We start from the raw sequence: 20,295 nt of genomic DNA on the forward strand, positions 1-20,295 counted from the left end.
TCCACTCCTGTCTGCCAAGAACAGGAATCCGAAGCTACAGTGGGCACAGGATCACAGGTTGAAGAGCTGAAACTTGTTGCCTGGTCTGATGAATCTTGATTTCTGCCGCGACACGCCGGGGATCGTCAGAATTTGGCATCAGCATTATGAATCAGAGGAAGCGAATCTTGTGTACACAGTTCAGCTTGTTGATGGTGTGGAGAATGCTTTCTTTGTACAGATTGGGCTCTTTAATACCAAGTGAGCATCATTTGCATGCCACAGCATGTCATGTGAGCATGGACCAAAATCTTAAAGGAATGTTCTCCAACACCGTGGGGAATCCATGCCATGAAGAATCGAGGCTGTTCTGAGAGTGTTAGTATGGTGTTCCTAATAAAGTGGCTGGTGAGTGTATATGCTGGTTTTATCTCACACACATAATGAAGTATTATGTCTGCACAGTTATAAATGATACAGACAATGCCACAATACTAAAGATGGTCTTAGAGATTGATAGGCATATTTTAATCTTAAAGTGCAGTACAAAAAAATGTGTCTTCTGACTTTGTGAAATGACTTTAAGGACTAGTTTACATACGAGTATTACACTGTTGTGACTGTAATGACTGTTATATGAAGAGTAAATGCAGTGAATTCGTATGTACACTAGTATATATAATAAATACCAGGTGATGATTTTACTACTGCACAGTGCACAGGCTTGTGTTTCACACAGCTCCAGGGTCCCAGGTTGGATCCTGAGCTCAGGTTACTGTCTGTGTGGAGTTTCACATGTTCTCCCCATGTTCACGTGGACTTCCTCAGGGGTCTCTGTTTTCTGTTGTGGATTTGCGACTCTAAATTGCCCCTAGGTGTGAACGAGTGTGTGTATTGTACCCTGCTATGGACTGGTGTCCCATCCAGAGGTGTATTCCCACCTGGATCCACAGCGGCCCCTTACCAGGATAAAGCAGATACTGAAGATGAATGAATGAATATCAAGTGCTCATGTTCCTAACCCTGAACCTGGAGAACCCCCTGTCCTGCACATTTTAGTGTTTTAGTGGTTCAGCATTTCAGCTGATTAACAGCAGCCCTCAGGCATATTAGAGAAGGAAAAACTCTAAAATGTGTAGGACAAGGGGTTTCTCCAGGACCAGGGTTAGGAACCTGTACCCTTTTAGCACGCTGTAGTGTGCACTACATAGTGTGTACTGTGTAAACATCGCCTTTCTACACGTGTCCATGTGGTGTTCCGCCTTGGGGCACGTCGGAATGTGTTGACGTAATGACGTAAGGTCGGACCCGGAAGTGGGCATGTGTCATCGGTGCCAAGAAAAAACGACTGCACTATTCAAATCCGTGAGAAGGGAGGGAGCTGATGGTCATCTGAGGGAATACTGGCAGAAGCGGAAAAACATCTTTAAACGGATCCCACGAGTTAAAAGAAGAGTTAAGAGTGTAAATAAGAGATCTGAGGAGCAGCGCGGAGGCTTGAGGGAAGAGTGACCTCACTGTAACTAAGGACAGGCTGCTGCTGCTCCTGCTGCTGCTGTTGTTGTTTTTCTTCAGGAGACGCTGGTGTTGAGGTTGTTTTATGAAAAGGAAGTTTAATCTTCCAGCGGTGTTTTCTGTCCGAGAGAGGAGATGCACAATGCTGTGGCCCGGAGTTTGAACCAGGAAGAGACAGCGTGTAAAGTTCTGCACTTGACCTGAGATAGTTCACTCTTTCTGTTAGCATTAGCTTTTCTCTCGGTAAGTTACAGCAAACAAACAAACAAACAAACAAACAGACCTGCCTGCTTATTTACAAAGTTCTTTAACTTGTACAAATAACGAGCTAATTCTCCAGATGTATTAGTGTATTTATGTGTTATTTGTTACACATTATAACTCCTCCCTGAAGTGCTCTCAGCTGAGTATTATCATTATTATCATTATCATTATTATTATCATTATCATTATTATTATTATCATTATTATTATTATTATCATTATTATCATCATTATCATTATCATTATTATTATTATCATTATTATTATTATTATTATTATTATTATTGGTGGTAGTAGTAGTATTCCCCGAAGCTAGTTGTTTATGCTGTGTGACTTCCTCCTCGGTCATTTCTGCTTCAGGAAGCTGCATGTGTCTAAAACAAAGCGACATCTTTGCTCCGCGGGGCTCTGAGGGCTTTTCTGTGCGCTTTTCCCCGCAGGCTGATGGCGCGGAGGCGGGTGGAGGGTCGCGGCGGGCTGCTGGCGGACATCCAGACCGCGCTGCTGAGCGAGCCGCTGGACTCCGTCTTCCACATCACCGGCGAGCTGGGCAGGTCACAGGCTCTCTCTCTCACACACACACACACACACACACACACACACACACACACACACATACACACACAGAGTCTCAGCTCAAATACACTGCAGCGGGAAAGGTTTTCTAAAAGGAATAAAACCAGACCACACCAGCAGGCCCGACTCTGTTCTCTCTCCAAGCCTGCTCTCTGGGTTCTGCTGAATTTGAGTTCAGTTAAAGGTGCAACAGTCAGTTTTGTTTTAAATTTTTTACTTGTGTACATAACCAACAAAACATGTAGAACATGATAAAATAATGGTTTGACCCATAACCTAACGGAAAAAAGTATTATGTGGCTGAGAAAACCCATTCAGAAAGCTGACTTCCGGTCCGGAAGCTTGTTTGTGTTTGGATGCGCCTCCCGTTAGTCAATTTATAGCCACATACAGAGTTTTAGCTAAAATACAACGCAGAGGAAAATGTTTTTAAATTGAATAAAACCAAAACAGATGACCAACTTTTTTTTTCTTCAGTAGACCCGAGTCTCTTATCGCACTAAGCCTGTTTTTTTGTTGCTCTCTGGGTTGTAGTTAATTTGGGTTCAATTAAAGGTGCAATAGTCGATTTTTAAAAATTTCTTACTTGTACAAATAATCTGTGAAATATGTAGAACATGATAAAAAAATAATTGTTTAAGCCATGACCTCATGACAAAAGTATTATGTGGCTGAGAAACCCGTTCAGTAAGCTGACTTCCGGGCCGGAAGCTTGTTTATGTTTGGATGTGCCTCCCATTAGTCACTTTGTAGACGCTCTGCTCTACTGGCCAGCGTAGATCCCGGTGGTGGCTCCACAGCTTTGTAAACATGGCCGAGAATTTGAGTGGTGGTGATTCAAGAGGTTAAAAAAAATCATTCAAAGATCTAACCTACCTTCTTAACAGTTAGAGAGATAGTCTTACCCAATGCACCTTTTAAATTTTACATATTTAACACTTTTCAAATTAGACATTGTTACACAGCTGCTTTACAGAAATCCAGATGTAGATTTGCATTTAGATCACTAACGAGCAAGAGAGAGGTGACTGCGGCAAGGAAAAACTCCCAGAGACGTCATGAGGAACAAACCCTGAGAGGAACAAGACTCAAACAGAAACCTCTTGTGGGTGACGTCAGATAGAGGGATTATATTATAAATCATTATAACACATTTTGGCAACTGTATGCTGAAAAGCCAAACACCACTGAGTGTGTTGAAATGAAGTTCAGTATAAGCATCAGAAAGTGTTCATGATTACTGCAGCAGTTCTTAGGTACCAGTCTACAGGATCCTGGTACAGGAGATTAGTCACTGAGGAAAGTGTGTGACTTGGGCATAAACTGTTTTGGGGAAGTGTAAATCTTTACTGTATCCATGTCAGACCATCTACAGGAGCAGAAAGTGCGTCACAGGTGCAGGAGTAGTATGAAGATGAGTCAGGCAGGTCCGGAGGGTGAGAGGAAGTGTCAGGATCACGTCAAACGCAAACGTCAGAAACAGTTTCGATCCCTGAGTTGTGGACTTGTTACTAATCTTTACCCTTTCAATAGAGTTGCATCTACATTAGAGTAACCTGTTGCTTACATTATGTCCATTTTTACACTAGCGGTAAACATTAAGAAGATGCGAACATTGATTATCATAACATTGTCCACCTGAACACAAATAATTAGTCGTCTGGAAGTAATGTGAACATATAAAAACAGGACAAATTGAGGAGCCCTTGAAGGCATCGTTTGGGTCCGACTCAGTCACAGGATTTCAGATACTTCTCCCTGAACTGGAGCTGCTTTCTGGAGACTGAAAACCAGTATCAAACTGCAGACTTCAAAGTTTTATTAAGCGTTTGAGGAGTTAGGATAATTGTACGACACAAACCTGTAATTATTGTAGCTCATATGAGCATATGGTGTTCATTGTACAAGGTGGTATTAAAGCGGCTGTGTGGACAAGCAGCAATGAAGATAAAGTGTCATTATGTCATGATCATTTTTTTTAAAAGTATGACTTTGCGTTAAAAACAGATGCGTTGTCGTGTCTTTGTTACTTCAGTGTGTTGTAAAGTTGAACTATTTTTAGTGTACAGGTGTTGGGTCTGGGCTCGTGATGATGTAAATCTGATACAGTTATACTGTTGATATTGCGGTATACCAGTATAGCATTAAAAAATATATAATTTCTTGCTAATATTGATAAAAATTTAAAATGAAACTGTGTTTTAAAGAACAAGCATGTAAGCGAGGAGTATTTCTGTAGTGTAATAAAGCGTATACTGCAGTGCTGTTGAATTCTTCACTCTGATTGGTCAGAAGGTGTTGATTGATTTTTATTTTATTTATTTATGACAGTAGTGTAGCTGTAAAGCAAATTACAGATTTTTGTAAATGATTTACATTTTAAAATGTTTTATATTATGTTAACACTGGTGAGTTGCTGTCGTTTAGGAGGAATAAAACGCTTCAGGATGTGCTGTTACTGGAAAATAATGCGGCTTTTAGGTGGTAACGGCAGCTCTGCTTTGCCTCCAGCCACATTATTTTCCTAAAACAATATACCCTGCTGTGTTTTATTGTTCACATTAAACATCCATATTTGTATTCGTGATGCAACCTTGTAGATGCTTCCTTAAAATTTTTACTTCCAGAAGAAACAATTTGGCTGTAAATTAAACGTCCACATTTTGCCCTGTACTACGAATGTAGTCAGTGTAGCATCTGAATTTTCCGTCTTTGCACTGGAGGCTAATATAGCCAACAACAATGCAGTGCCTATAGCTATCAGATTAGCACTGTGCAAACTACATAGCTAAACTATTACACACTCATTTCACTCTTTAAAACTCTGTACATCAGCAGTCCCATAAAACAGAAGAATTGGTCCATATTTAAAAGAAAATAATTGAATATCAATTATCGTCCAAACTGCTTCCACCTAGAAACTAGAAAGCCTCTTGTGTTACTTGATTCTGATGACTTGGTGATGTGAAACCAAACCATGAGCTAAGGAAGAAAGGGCACGGAGTGTGTTAGTAAGGTGTTTGGCCACTACAACAACTACAATGTGCTGCTCAGCTGTTCAGTTTGGTCAAGAACTGGTGACTTTGAAAGATGTACAGCATGTGATTTACATCATTTTAACCATCATGAGACCATTCAGTGATCCCTCGTGCCCTGTGGATGTGGGCAGAGTCATCCTGGAACAAAACCGTACCAGCAAAATGCCCTCAGCATAACCAAGCCACTGATTATTCCCATAATTTCTCACACGTTTGCATTTAGTAGTGTCAGAAATGACTTAACAACTCAACACAGTGTGATGTTGAGGTGAGCGATATCGCAAAAAAATATATAAGCATAGTTGAGGTCATTTTCATGCTACACAATATGTAGAAAGATTTGCTAAGAAAGTACCAAAATTATTTTACGCTTTCAAAAATAAATTATTTAATGAGTGAAACTGCAGGTAGTAAATCAGGCTTTAACGCATTATGATGCAGTTTATTAAGATATCGGTAGGATATTGTCGTAGCAGCTCTGATTTTCATTACGGTGAATTCAGTTGCGTGCTGGTTGTTGTGGTGCTGAGATTCCCACAGCACAGCTGATTTAATACACAGACTGAGAAACAGATTGCTCTGTGTCTTACAGTCGTCCTTTAACAGTTCAGCACCGGCATGGAACAAAACCAGTTTCTCTGTGTGTGTGTGTGTGTGTGTGTGTGTGTGTGTGTGTGTGTGTGTGTGTGTGTGTGTGTGTGTGTGTGTGTGTTATCTTACTGTGGTTGTGAGGAGGAAGGAAACTAAAGTGGGAAGCAGCACCATGAGAGCACTGTGAAAAGAGAAGTGACATGGGTACTTCCTCTCTCTCTCTCTCTCTCTCTCTCTCTCTCTCTCTCTCTCTCTCTCTCTCATTGTATTACATAAGCTTAGTCAATATAGTCCTTTGTCGCAGTGCAGGGAATCTTTTCCTTATACAGGAAGCTCTTTTCACATCTCATTTGTCTGTGTGTGTGTCACAGTTGTATTGTGAACATTTTGTCTCATGAAAGGACCTGACACAAACTCGGTGTGATGTGAGCATGCAGGAATATCTAAAATGTTTGTATTTCAGAGGAGTTCTGAGCGAATGAAATTCATGCAGACGTTCTTGCTGGTTGAGTGACATGACTGCGTGTGTTTACCCACTTAGCCGAGCTGTCATTAAACAGTAAACTGTAATTAGAGCATTAGCCGTCTAGCCTGTCTGATCCCTCTGTCATGATGAGAACAAAAGTGTCAAAGAGTTTTGTGTGTGTGTGAGAGAAAGAGAGAGAGAGAGAGAGAGAGAGAGAGAGGGGGATTGATATGTTTCCACAAACGAATGTAGTTTTATTCTTGTAGAGCTCTTAACATTCAGAGCCTGACAGGGTGCTATTATGTTTTTAGTGATGCCAGTGGTTCTGCTTGCTTTATGGCCATGTGATTTGGCAACGCGGCGTCACGTATGCGGTGGAGGAAGTCATAGATCTGCCTTCTGTTTGGACAAAATACGTTGGCATTGTACTGCTACGTATTTACAATTTTGCTATAAAACAAATCTTGGTTACACAATTGCACTATTTGTCCATGTAGTACAGAGTTATAGAAGGGAATTATTTATAACTGCACTATCTGTTATCACCCAGATGAGGATGGGTTCCCTTCTGAGTCTGGTTCCTGTCAACGTTTCTTCCTCATATCATCTCAGGAAGTTTTTCTTTGTCACCGTCGCCTCTGGTTTGCTCGTTAGGGATAAATTCATAGATTTACAATTTATATCCTGAATTTATAGATTTCTGTAAAGGTGCTTGTTACAATGTCCACTGTTAAAAGTGCCGTACAAATAAAAATGAATTGAATTGAATCTTACAAGCAACATAATTATTCTCTTATGTAAACAGAAAATTATGTGAAATGGCAGAGATTGTCAATATTTACAAGTTTAAGTTCAATCAGGAACTACGGCATAACTTCCACAGCTTTCTGATAGGATCTGGCCTTCAAACTTTGACACGAAGTCACAGCGCGTCCTAAACCACATCAGTAATATGATATCCTGGAGAACTGGATGTGGTTTGATGCAGATATTTACGGAAAATATTTTGCACAAGTTGCGTGAGAGTTCTATTGCTACGTAAGCCTTGAGCTCAGGAAAAAAATATTTTTAAAAAGTGAAATATTGTACACCAAACATGTCTTTTTGGCCAAATCACCAAACTACTAATTATTTCATTGCTCTACCTACACACACACACACATACACACGTACGCAAAACCCTGATTAGACACAGACCACAGAATTATCTACCAACCCCACCTCTGACTTCGATATGCCATACGCATTAATATCTCTCTTTCTTCAGGGGGAAGTTTGCAGTGGTGAAGAAATGCGTGGAGAAGGCGACGGGTAAAGTGTTTGCGGCGAAGTTCGTGCGGAAGCGGCGGCGAGGTCGTGACTGTAGGGCCGAGGTGATCCACGAGCTGGCAGTGCTGGAGGCGGCCAGGTGCAACCCCCGCATCATCAACCTGCACGCAGCCTATGAGAACGAGCACGACATCATCCTGCTGCTCGAATAGTGAGTGTGACACCTCGCAGGTCGACTCCGACTCAGACTGTCACGTCAGGGTTATCACATGATTTTGTGATTTTAAAAAATAGGAGTATTTTTTATAGGAGAATTTTTTGCAGCATGCAGCTTTGATCTTAGAGTAGATTTGTAGTATCTTGCATGGTTAAAAAGTGTGCGTGTCTGTGTCTGTGCGTGCGTGCCTGTGTGTGTGTGCCTGTGTGTGTGTGTGCGCCTGTGTGTGTGTGTGCGTGTCTGTGTGTGTGTGCGTGCGTGTGCGTGTCTGTGTGCGTGCTTGTGTGCGTGTGCGTGTCTGTGTGCGTGCTTGTGTGTGTGTGCGTGCCTGTGTGTGCATGCTTGCTCTCCCCAGTGCGGCAGGTGGTGAGATATTTGACCACTGCGTGTCTGACGAGCTGCTGTCCGAAGGCCAGATCATTCGTTTAGTTCGACAGATTCTTGAAGGCATCAATCTGCTGCACCAGAGCAACGTCGTCCACCTTGACTTGAAGGTTTGCTAATACTAGCTCTAACACACCGCCACTACTAGCTAGCTACAATGCAAGCTACATGCAAAAATAATTTAATGGCACTGAACTCTTGATCAGCAGTTTGACTTCTCTTCTTCTATTAGTAGCCTGTGTAAGGCGTCTCTTAGAGACATCACTGCCCCACTATGTTCGTTGGTAGCTAAGCTGAATATCAACTTTTTTCCAGTGTCAGCGTTCAACATGGACGATATTACATATGAGTATTTAACCCAGGACAAAACACAGCATTAATCCGGGTTAACATATTCATCTTTGACCTTACTAAGGCTAACACATGCTCCTTGTGCTAATCCAGGCTTGAAATTTCCTTCAAATCTAGTAACATGTCCCGGTTTTCAAGCATCTTTGAATTCCTGTACAGTTTGCTCTACAGGTTCTGAGTCACTAAATTGCAGTTAACAGCTCTCTGCCTGTAAATATGCGTCAAACCTGAGGCAGTAATAAGAGTGTGTAGTTTGGACTAGTGGAAAGTGAGGAGAAGTGAGCTCACAGCACATGTTTGAGACTCGATTCTCATCATCTTTGCAGCCTCAGAACATTCTGCTGACTGGTTTGAGTCCTCTGGGGGACATTAAGATCGTGGACTTTGGGCTGGCGCGTCGGCTCGGCTCCGTTGGAGAGCTGCGAGAGATCGTGGGTACACCTGAGTACGTAGGTATGTCCTGATTGCAGGTAACATCACCCTCTCGTCCTCGTCATGTTCATTACATGATGTAGTGTGGTGCTAAATATCATACGTTTGTTAATGTCAGGTTACTGTAAAGAAAATGAAATTCAAATAATCTTAAATGTCATTCCAAGTGACTTGAAACAAGTTTCTGTTTGAAGTTTTTTTTTTTTTTTCTGGACGCTTTAAAAATTAACCAGTGACATATGTCATAGTACTACGAGACCACAAGACTCTTTATTTCCACACAACAGTCACCAAAGAAAATTGACAGTACACTAAACAATGTGCAAGACAGGACAACAAAATAAAAATGTGCAAGAATGAGATGTGCAATTAATGTTGAGTCAGTGCAAAAATTGGCCAACGAGTAGATGTGCAAAAACAGTTGCAGTAGTGTTAATGGCAGCAGCAGCAGCAGCAGCAGTAATGACTAGGAGTGCCGATATAACATAGCAGTACAGTACAGGTTGTGGGGTAAAGGGTGGCATCGTCAGTTATGGATGGCTGTTGACAGTATCAGCACATGAGAAGCTGTTTATAATCAAAACATTAAGAATATCAAAAATAATGACGTGAAGAACCACACAGACTTTAGATTAGGTGCATCCAGTAACGATGGCTTCACTTCTAACATTTAAACAGTAAATTTGTCTTGTGAAGTACAGACACGGTTGCACGTTGAATATCCCGTGGCTTTCACCAGTCACTTAACAAATAAACATTTTGTTCAAAGGCACTCAGTCTAAAAGCATTCACCAAATTCTTCATTTTTGTTTATATTGTAACTGGGTTTGTCTTTATTTTCATGTATATGCCACCTGATTTAGATTTGAATGTTTTATTTCTTTATCTAGCTCCAGAAATCCTGAACTATGAGCCCATCACCACAGCCACAGATCTCTGGTAGGTTTCATCCATCACGTAGCATATTGTTCTAGGACTATTTTCCTTATAACATTTTCCCCATTTATGGCATTTTCCTCATAGCTTGTTGTATATATCAGTGCATTTCAACAGAAATACGCAGATTAGCCTTGCTGAGATTATTCACAGAACATGTGAGAGCATTCGGATAGATAGATGTTTTTTTATGACGGACATCATGCTTTATGGCTGAATGTTCCAGTAATGTTTAACAACTGGTCCACTGTACACCCATAAACCCAATGGTCATTATCTAAGAAATAAATCAGTGAGTCAGTGACTTTATCTTGACCTTGTGTATCTGTGTGGATGCCAGGAGCGTTGGTGTGATCACGTACATGCTGATCACAGGAGAGTCTCCATTCGCTGGCGAGGACAAGCAGCAGACCTTCCTGAACGTCTCGCAGGTGAACGTGGACTACAGCAAGGAGGCCTTCTCTCGTGTGTCTGAGCTCGCCGTCCATTTCATCCAAAAACTGCTGGTCAAAGCACCAGAGTGAGTTCCTCTGTGTCAAGATTATTTTATTTGTGACTCACACAGCAACGTTTCAGAAATCCAGATGCAGATTTAGATCTCTAATGAGTAATGAGAGAGAGAGAGAGAAACCTCCCTGAGACCACATGAGGAAGAATCATTGAGAGGAACCAGAAACACTGGATAGTGGGGTTAGAAATCATTACTGTATACAGGTGTAGAAGTGGAAAGATAAACAGATATTATCAATAAGAGTCCTGGGATAAGCACAGGAATGTCTTTATGATTATAGCAGCAGTTCTTAGGTACGAGTCTACAGTATCTAGGTGAGATTATTCACTGAAGAAAGGGCACGACTTGGAGATAAATTGTTCTTGGGAAGTTAAAAACTTTCCAGCGTATCCATGTGGGACCAACCACAACTCCCGGAAGTGAGTCACGAGTTCAGAAGCTCCAAACAGAAGTAGTGTCAGAATGAATCAGAGAGGTCTGTAGGGTGAGAGGAGTTACAGCATTGGAAGTGTGTCAGGATCTGCATCAGGACTTGTAATTCGCTTTGTAGTGCATTGAGGATTCTGCAGTTAACAGCAGCAAACAATGTACAGTTAGGTCAACGATATAAAGCCGTAAAAAACAACTCCTAAAGGTCGTATACAGGGCAGAAAATTTAAGTCATCTAGAATAACGGGTATTTTCATATGACTGAGTCAAAGTTTAAAAATGTCTCTACTTTGCGTAGTGAAAGTCTGATTAGATATAAGCTCACTCAGGACTGGTCACTTCCTGTTGTGGAAAGTTCCAGCACCTGGGCTTTCTGGCCCTGACCAATCATATCGCTATATGCAAATTATTCAAATCCTGCTCACTTCATTGGCTCAAAAGTTCTGTAAAGCTTCAAGCTGTAAAGTTTTCTCTGTGCAGTTGTCCTGACTGCTCTGAGGTAGATTCATTTGTGCAGTCTGTCAAATCATTTCTGTTCTGATTCACTGTTCCTAAGAAAGCTGGATGGCTTAAAAAGAGACAAAACTAGCAATAAAATCCCCAGCTACTGTTTAATTTGATTGTTTGGGGGGAAAAAAAAATCCCTAACCACTACAGAAGCTAAAGGCAGATTCTTATACACAATCTTTAATTTTTAATTGAAATTTTTTATTTCTTTTTTCTTTTACAAACTCTATTTCATATTTATGTCCACATTTGATTTTTTTTAATCTCTTTTATTGTTTTTAATTTTTATTTTCCTGTAAAATGAGCTGCATTTTATGTATGAAAGGTGCTATACAAATTATTATTATTATTATTATTATTATTATTATTATTATTAGTAGCAGTAGTAATATATAGAACTCAGGGAGACATTAACTCCTTTTTAGCTTGAGAAACTTCTCTTCTGAAATTGGAAATCTAACTGAATATCCAGTTTCCTTCATTCCTTTTTTAAAACTCATGTGATGTGTGTAGCACTCTCCTCACACACAGTGTTAATTGTTGCCACGTCTTTATAACTCATATTGACTCATTTAGCACTCTCCTGTATGAGTTATACTATATGGCCAAAAGTTTGTGAACACATGACCATCACACCCATTATGTGTTCCTTCCCCAAACTGTTGCCACAAAGTTGGAAGGACACAGTTGTCTATAATGTCTCTGTGTGCTGTAGCATTACAATTTCCCTTCACTGGAACGAAGAGGCTCAAACCTGTTCCAGCATGACGATGCCCCTGTACACAAAGCGAGCTCCATGAAGACATGGTGTGTGAAGGTTGGAGTGGAAGAACTCGAGTGTCCTGCACAGAGCCCTGACCTCAACCCCACTGAACACCTTTGGGATGAACTGGAACACCGACTGAACCCCAGACCTCCTCACCAACATCAGCGCCTGATCTCAATAATGCTCTTGTAGCTGAATGAACACAAATCCCCACAGACACGCTCCAACATCTAGTGGAAAGCCTTCCCAGAAGAGTGGAGCTCATTATAACAGCAAAGGAGGAATAAATCTGGAATGAGATGTTCAACAAGTACATATGGGTGTGATGTTCAGTTGTCAACAAACATTTGGCCATGTAGTGCATGTTCAGTTTGTTTGTTCACTGATGGAGACATGAGTGCAAAACTCTTCGTGGGAATTGCAGTCCTAAAGCTATCAAAGCAATTGTAGTCCTGAGCCATGTGTATGTGTATTCTTTCTCATCAAACGGTCAGCTTTCTGCTTTAAATCTTTCCGTGCTCTCACTCTCCTCCTCTGTCTTGTGAACACAGAGACCGGCCGAGCGCCACTGACTGTCTGAGTCACCCATGGCTGTGGCAGCAGGGCATAGGGCCCGAACTCTCTCCTCCTCCAGTAACCCCACGTGTTCCCCGAGAGCGCAGCGGCGGTGCCAAGTGGGCGTCTCCTCCCGAGGACCTCGAAGACAAGGAGAACATTCTGGATTCACCGCAGTCCAAGAGGTTCCGCTTCGAGGATGACGCACAGGCGGCGAGGGACAGCAGCATCTGAAACACCTTCTGGAATCACATTCCCCTTTTGATTAGGGCAAGATTTTCCATCCTAATCCTCTGAATTACATTTGGGACCACACCAAAGACGATCTGCTAATGCTAGAGCAAATTCCTGCTGCACAATAACATGTATAATGAGGTTTCTGTAACTAAATCACTCTTCTTTCATCTCGGTTATTCGAGCAGCTCTTTTTCTCTTGTATGTGGTTTTATTATGTGTTTGTGTTTTTAATTTGCTCCATTATATATGTTTTTTTTTTTTTTTTTTGGAATATTTATTTGACACTGAGTTTCAATAAGGTGCGTTATTTTAAAGTAGGAAAATAAGAAAATAAGGCCAATGGTTCCTCTAAACCAGCAATGTTTTAATAGTAGGAATGTTGGGTTTAGTTTTTCTGTCTAATTGTTGTTCTCATTAATTGTGATTGCTCTTCGGTGCTCCAAGTCACAATATGCTGGACTGCAGGGGAAACTAGCAGGAGCTTATTATAAATAAACAGGGCATTGGATTGTGGGGCTCACCGTATTTAGTAATGTCAAAGATTAATGATAGTAATGTTATTATTCCTGCCACCAGTGCTGTGTGTGTGTGTGTGTGTGTGTGTGTGTGTGTGTGTGTGTGTGATTTGCCCTGTTTGGGGCATCGTTGCTCAATTTAATTCGCACACCACACCCTGAATTACTCAGATCTGGGTTTTTTGCAATATGCACTTCCCCTTAGTAACAGATTTGGAGGACTGCCATAAAGTACTTAATCTCTTGACATCTGTGTGCCTTGGTCAGATATGAAGGGAAGGAAGAGGGAAAATCTGTATAAAAATTTTTATTAATCTGAGCCCATTTTAAAACGGAGATATTTTTGTAGCTCTTATAAAAAATAGTTGTGGTTTTGTTTTTTAATTCCAAGCAAAGGAAGTCAGGAAGGAAATGGACAGCTGTATGGACAGCTTGTGTTTAATTTTTTTGCAGGTTTTGTAATCTATGCACTCATCTGGGTTATATCAGGCGCTTTTAACTTGTCAGACCAGATTATCTAGTATTTTCTGCTGGGGAAGAAAAAAAAAATAGTGTATTCATTGTGTGCCTTTTCTCAGGGTTTGCTTCACAATTTGCCAATACAGTTTTTTTATGCCTCTATATAGATTAAATGCTTTATTCAGATCATTTGTCAGATTATTATGCCACATAATCTGACTTGAATATATGCATTCGTCTCTGTTCACCATGCACAATGATTCTGTCCTCAAAACTGGATCAAGTCTAAGTTTTTTCCTTTTTTTTTCTTGAAATATTTCATTTTATTAAGAATATCAGTGAAGCGAGTGTTTAAATTCCAGATCGTGTTTGTCTAGAACATGTGAGATGCCGGAGGATATTTGTGACATGTTGGTAGTTGGAGATGAAGTGATTTTATAAGTGAGAGGTAGATTGTTGTTGGGAAATAAAGAGTTAAGTTATGTTGGTGCAAAGAATTCTCAGACGTCCACAAACACAGCCTGAGGTTAATTGGAGCTGGTATTTGGTTGATACAGTATTAACATACAGTATTGGCTGTAAGGAATATTGTAAGTGGCTGTGATCTGTTGACTAGAATATAATATCTCATCTCTTCATGATGTGAGAGCTTTGAACTGGAAATGTTGGTATTGTTGGATTGTTTGAGATGTTGTGTCATGTTGCTTTGTTGGTTTAAGAAGGTTTAAGGAATGTGTTTTTGTGTTTGCTTTGAGCTTTCACGCTACGGCGGCGATGTCACCAGCTCGCCCTCAAAAACAAAAAGAGTCATTGTCTTTAAAGTGGACGTCTCCTGTTTTAGCACACTGTATTCTGGGAAACTATAAATGCATCTCATCAATGTCTGAGTTATAAAAAGTGGTCAAAACTGGAACAAAAACGTGTCCATGATCATATTTATTCTGAGATCTGAAAGTTGTTATGTGCATGTTGGATCTGAAACGGACACCACCTGCCTGCAATATGCACCCCGCCTTAACCCAATAGAGTTTCTCCAACCAGGTCCACACGCCTCAGGGACGTCCTGCGACGAGCTGGCAGAGCTGCTAGAGGAGTTTATTTTTACAAACATACAGCTCACATCACCTTTCTATCTATGGATAGAATATTAACAAGGATGCTGTTATTGCTAATCGATATAGATTTATGAAAAGCTTTTTGAAAAGCATAGGACAGGCAGTGTGTGTAATCAGTTTGCAGGATGAATTTCAGGATCAGGATTTAAGAGTTTTTATTGTAGCTACACAGAGACGTCAGCCTCGAGAACAGATCTGTGGAAGCGACATACGGGTTTGTGATGTTGAAGTGCCATGACTGAACATAAATTCTGTGGGTTTCAAATAAACATAATCAAATTCCCTTCCAGTGTGCATTGTTTTCTTTACCTTGCTTTTTGTTTTAGTGAGACGTAAGCGCTAGGGAGGGAGGGAAGGAAGGAAGGATTGTATTTTTCTCACCTGAATTAATTCAGGGATCGACACATGCATTGATGTGTAATTTTTTAAACCTGTTGAACTACATTAAAACACACACAGCAGCACTGATACAGGTCCAACAAGCGATACTGCCCTCCATGTTCCATGACGATGTGTATTTTTGTTTTTCTTTTACCAGTGAAACTCATTTGTGTGTTTATGTGGACTTGTGCACATGGCAGTCTTTAGCTAGATCTCAGAATTACAGTTTTAATTATCTCACTATATACATCCAAATTTTAGTCATTAACACCCCTGGGATATTGTAACGAAACGTAGTGCTATTTGTCCCCAATGCACCAGTTCAGGCTAAAGGTGTGTGTGTGGGACATTTTTCAACACCGCCCTTTCCTTCAGCTTTTTTTTTCTACCTGCTTGTAAAATTTTATAACAAGCCACGTTGGTTCAGAGTCATTTGCACCACTGTGACCCTGACCATGATAACACATTTACTGGTAAATTCATCACAGTAGCTCCCATGTTAGTGAACATGAACTTCCTTAATCCTGGAGCTTTATATCTGTGTTGTTCCTGCAGTTCTGACCTGGAATAAAAGCTGTATTTTGTGGCCTTAGTATTATAGGGTTCTTTACCCAGAGCCGTATAGTACTAGTCACAGTTTATATCAGTTTTTGAACATTTTGTACAGTAGATCTGAGGCAACACAACACAAAGGACAACATGCCTAATAATGTAGCTAAGCGTTACTTTATTATCAAGTAAACAAAACAGAATGAATGCTTAAAGAAAAACAGCTTTTTATAAAAGCATGGAATGGCGACATCAAATACATTCACTGCAGTCGAGCAGAAAAATTAGATTGCACATGAACTATATTACACGTTCGACACTAGTGCATACACGTCCTGCTGAGTAGGCATTTCATCTCAGCCAGACAAAGTGGAATCGTTGCAGCTTAGCTCACGAGCTCACAGTCATATGCTATGCTGAAGCTGGTAGCAATTGCTTATTCACAAACATATTCAATGATTGTAAACATTAGTGTTACACAGGAGTGGACAAATCAGTAGCCTAGGCCAAGCAGATTTTGTGTCTGGACTATTCGTTTTTTTATTTGTGGATATATGTTGAAACACTACGCACTGCACTGTGATGCGAAGCACTTTGATGCTGTAACTATAACGCACAATACTCGTTCTAAAATCCTGCACACGTCGGATGAGATGTGATCTAGCGGTTTCAGCATTTTTTACATTCATTGTTAACCTTAATCAGCTTGTACAGAGGAATCAGGAAAGTGTGTGTGTGGAAACAATGAAAATCTAGCACAAAGCTGTCATATAACTCCTCCTACGATAAGTAACTGTCACCTCACAGTTAAACGTGTACATAAAGATGTTAGCCAGACTGAGACATTGTCCAATGATGTGCTTTTGTCAAACATGGCAAACACGATGTGCTGTATTATAGAGTGCTAAAGGAGGATAATGATCTGTATACAGCTTACATTAGCTACCACTTTTTTAGCCTAGCCAATTAGATTTCCATGCAAGCAAAACATTAGCCTGGGCAGCTCACTGAAGCTCTTCCCTGCCTGGTGGGCTAGCCAACAGATTGATCATTTGTCCACCCCCGTTAAGCTATGCACTTCCAGTGATAGCTGTATTCTAGCGTGACAGAACATCATCTGTCAGCCGTGGCTCATTTTTACAGTAATGATAATAATCCACAATTAAACAAAAAAAATGTATATTATAAATAATATACAAATTATTGATCTAAAACAGCACATAGTTAAGTGATTTGATTTGAGACATGGCTTATAATTATGAAGCAGAAGAAGCTAACTGTGCAACCTGAGCAACAAGATATTTTCGACGTTACAGCTGAACGTTCAGACGGTTGGTCAAAATATTCTGCTATGATCAGTCTTCGCTTGAGAAGCAGCCTTTGACCAGCACAAGAAACTGGAACTATGACTTCGGACCAAAGAGGATAAAATATTGCCCACGTAAATGCTTTAGAAAGCTCCTTGTCCAGAAGTTTGCAGAAATTGGCTAACATTTAGTACTCAGTCGTGTGCCAAGTAAAGAGACTTGAACTGCAAAAACATGAAGTGTCGAGAAAGCTTGTAGCCAGAAGCAGCTCTAATCGTGCAACATGAACACACTTCTGTGCCACTCAGAACTCCTCGATGACCCGGAAGTGGTTTCCGATGCATGCTGGCTCGTCCTCAAAGTGGAGGTTTTGTGAGATGCGGGCACCAAGTTCTTTCAGCGTCTTTACGAAGCACCGATGCTCGCGTCCCACCCACGCCCTCGCTGGGTCGCACACTTCATAGGGAGTGACGTGAGCGTGTACGGCCACTCCGCTGGATGCCAACTCACCCAACACCTGCTTATCCGTCACCCACGTGTCTCCGGTGCCTGGGTGTCCACCGTCCAGCCAGTACATGTCCGAGGTGCTGTCCAGAAACTGCCTCAGCTCTGGGTCAGTGCGGGCTGATGCCAGCTCGTGTACCATCTGATTCAGCACCACGCAGCCTTTACTGAAGCCCACTAAAATAAGCGAGAAGCCTGTAGGGAGGGGAGCAGGCACTGAGGCACCTACTAGTGGTGGCAAAGGCTCGGCGATAGCTGCACGCTTCATGGCGTTGCCCAGGAGGGCTCGTAAGTGGCGCACGGCGCCGTAGTCAGGCGAGTGCTTAGGTGCGCCAAACAGGTCACATGAAACAAAGTTGGAATAGCAGCTGAACTTGTGCAGGTGGAGCCGTGATGGACGCACCAGCCACACATGGCGGCCTGGGAAGCGGGCACCTAGCACCAAAGCTACTCGCTCCAGACTGAATGAGAGCCATGGAGAGGCATCAGGCTGCAGAGCCATCTCTTGATGGAAGTTCTGGAAGTGCAAAAAGAGAGAGAGAGAGAAATAGTCATTAAAAAGTCACAGGTTAAAAAAAAAAAGTCCAACAGCTGCTTAGTGTATTTAACAGCAACAATGCCGGTGATGGGTTTTAAATTGCAAATAATATAGTGTAGAACAATAATGAACTTAAACACTCAAACACTTTGAGGGTGTATATTTTAAACATACTCAGGCATGATAAACATCATCATAAACTATAAATTCCTGACATCTTTGGAAGTATGATAAGGAGAGAATAAAACATGATGGGGTGTGATGTGACAAGATAAGGTCATTTGTACATCAAGGAAATCACATGTACAATAAAAGATTTAATGACAGAGGACAAAAGTACAATCCGAAATTCACTGCACAATATGGACGAAATATTACAGCAATTGTGATATGCCATGAAATGACATACTTCTCACGTTTCTCAGGTCCACCCACGATATACACCAATCAGCCATAACATTAAAACCACTGATAGGTGACGTGAATAACACTGATTATCTCCTTAAAATGGCACCTGTCAAGGTGTGGGATATATTAGGCAACAAGTGAACAGTCTGTTCTCAGAGTTAATGTGTTGGAAGCAGGAAAAATGGGCAAGTGTAAGGATCTGAGCAACTTTGATAAGGGCCAAATTGTGATGGCTAGACAACTGGGTAAGTTCATCTCCAAAACTGCAGGTCTTGTGGGGTGTTCCCGGTATGCAGTGGTTAGTACCTACCAAAAGTGGTCCAAGGAAGGACAACTGATGAACCAGCGACAGGGTCATGGGTGCCCAAGGCTCACTGATGCACAAGGGGATCGAAGGCCCGTCTGGTCCGATCCCACAGAAGAGCTACTGTAGCACAAATTGCTGAAAAACTTAATGCTGGCTCTGATAGAAAGGTGTCAGAACACACAGTGCAGTGCAGCTTGCTGCGTATGGGGCTGCGTAGCTGCAGACCGGTCAGAGTGCCCATGCTGACCCCTGTGCACCGCCTAAAGCTCCTACAATGGGCACGTGAGCATCAGAACTGGATCATGGAGCAATGGAAGAAGGTGGCTTGGTCTGATGAATCACGTTTTCTTTTACATCATGTAGACAGCTGGGTGTGTGTGCGTCGCTTACCTGGGGAAGAGATGGCACCAGGATGCACTATGGGAAGAAGGCAAGCTGGGGGAGGCAGTGTGATGCTCTGGGCAATGTTCTGCTGGGAAACTTTGGGTCCTGGCATTTACATGTAGACACGTACCAGTGGCCTCTTTCAGCAGGATAATGCGTCCTGCCACACTGCAAAAACCGTTCAGGAATGGTTTGAGGAACATGATGAAGAATTCAAGGTGTTGACTTGGCCTCCAAATTCCCCAGATTGAGCATCTGTGGAATGTGCTGAACAAATAAGTCCGATCCATGGAGGCTCCACCTTGCAACTTACAGGACTTAAAGGATCTGCTGCTAACGTCTTGCTGCCAGATACCACACACACCTTCAGAGGTCTTGTTGAGTCCATGTCTTGACGAATCAGAGCTGTTTTGGTGGCAGAAGGGGAACCTACACAATATTAGGCAGGTGGTTTTAATGTTATGGCTGATTGTGTACATCACTTCACATTTATACAATTACTGACTGTAGCCCATCTGTTGCTCTGCACAGTTTCTCAACCTGTTTTACTGCATCCATCAGTGTCAGGTGTTAATTGAATGGTGTACATTCTCAGCACAGCAGTGACACTGACATAATAGCATGTGGTGTTGGTATGAGTATATTATACATACACTATATGACTAAAAGTATGTGGACACCTGACCAATCACAGTCATATGTGCTTTTTAAACATCCCAGAATCCAGATTTATTCCCCCTTTACTGTTATAATAAGCTCCACTCTTCTGCGAAGGCTTTCCACTAGATGTTGGAGCGTGGCTGTG

The 20,295-nt window shown here is 41.5% G+C and overlaps 2 protein-coding genes across 4 annotated transcripts in view; one reads left to right on the plus strand and one right to left on the minus strand.

Moving 5' to 3' along the window:
* Positions 1-1,253: 1,253 nt before the first annotated feature.
* stk17b (serine/threonine kinase 17b (apoptosis-inducing)) lies at positions 1,254-15,395 on the plus strand. 2 transcript variants are annotated; one of them, XM_034304496.2, is made up of 8 exons: positions 1,254-1,737; positions 2,119-2,312; positions 7,697-7,909; positions 8,271-8,409; positions 8,977-9,103; positions 9,973-10,021; positions 10,359-10,538; positions 12,783-15,395. In XM_034304496.2, exons 2-8 carry the CDS (start codon positions 2,203-2,205, stop codon positions 13,018-13,020), a joined length of 1,056 nt encoding a protein of 351 aa, XP_034160387.1. In that variant the 5' UTR covers positions 1,254-1,737; positions 2,119-2,202; the 3' UTR covers positions 13,021-15,395. The 2 variants fall into 2 exon arrangements, with proteins under 2 accessions (XP_034160387.1, XP_026793036.1); XM_026937235.3 differs by having other exon boundaries at positions 1,257-1,737; positions 2,199-2,312.
* Positions 15,396-16,203: 808 nt separating this feature from the next.
* c5h2orf69 (chromosome 5 C2orf69 homolog) overlaps positions 16,204-20,295 on the minus strand; it is a 5,790-nt gene continuing 1,698 nt past the window's right edge. The window contains exons 2-3 of one of the 2 annotated variants that reach the window (XM_053233970.1): positions 19,497-19,919; positions 16,204-18,370 (exon numbers count right to left, since the gene is read on the minus strand). In XM_053233970.1, the coding sequence (XP_053089945.1) occupies positions 17,654-18,355 (702 nt within the window). In that variant the 5' untranslated portion in view covers positions 18,356-18,370; positions 19,497-19,919 and the 3' untranslated portion in view covers positions 16,204-17,653. Of the gene's footprint in view, positions 18,371-19,109; positions 19,468-19,496; positions 19,920-20,295 lie in introns of those variants that run through there. The other variant, XM_053233969.1, reaches the window with a different exon arrangement.

The sequence above is a fragment of the Pangasianodon hypophthalmus genome, chromosome 5 (assembly GCF_027358585.1).
Source record: "Pangasianodon hypophthalmus isolate fPanHyp1 chromosome 5, fPanHyp1.pri, whole genome shotgun sequence".
NCBI classification, from domain to species: Eukaryota; Metazoa; Chordata; class Actinopteri; order Siluriformes; family Pangasiidae; genus Pangasianodon; species Pangasianodon hypophthalmus.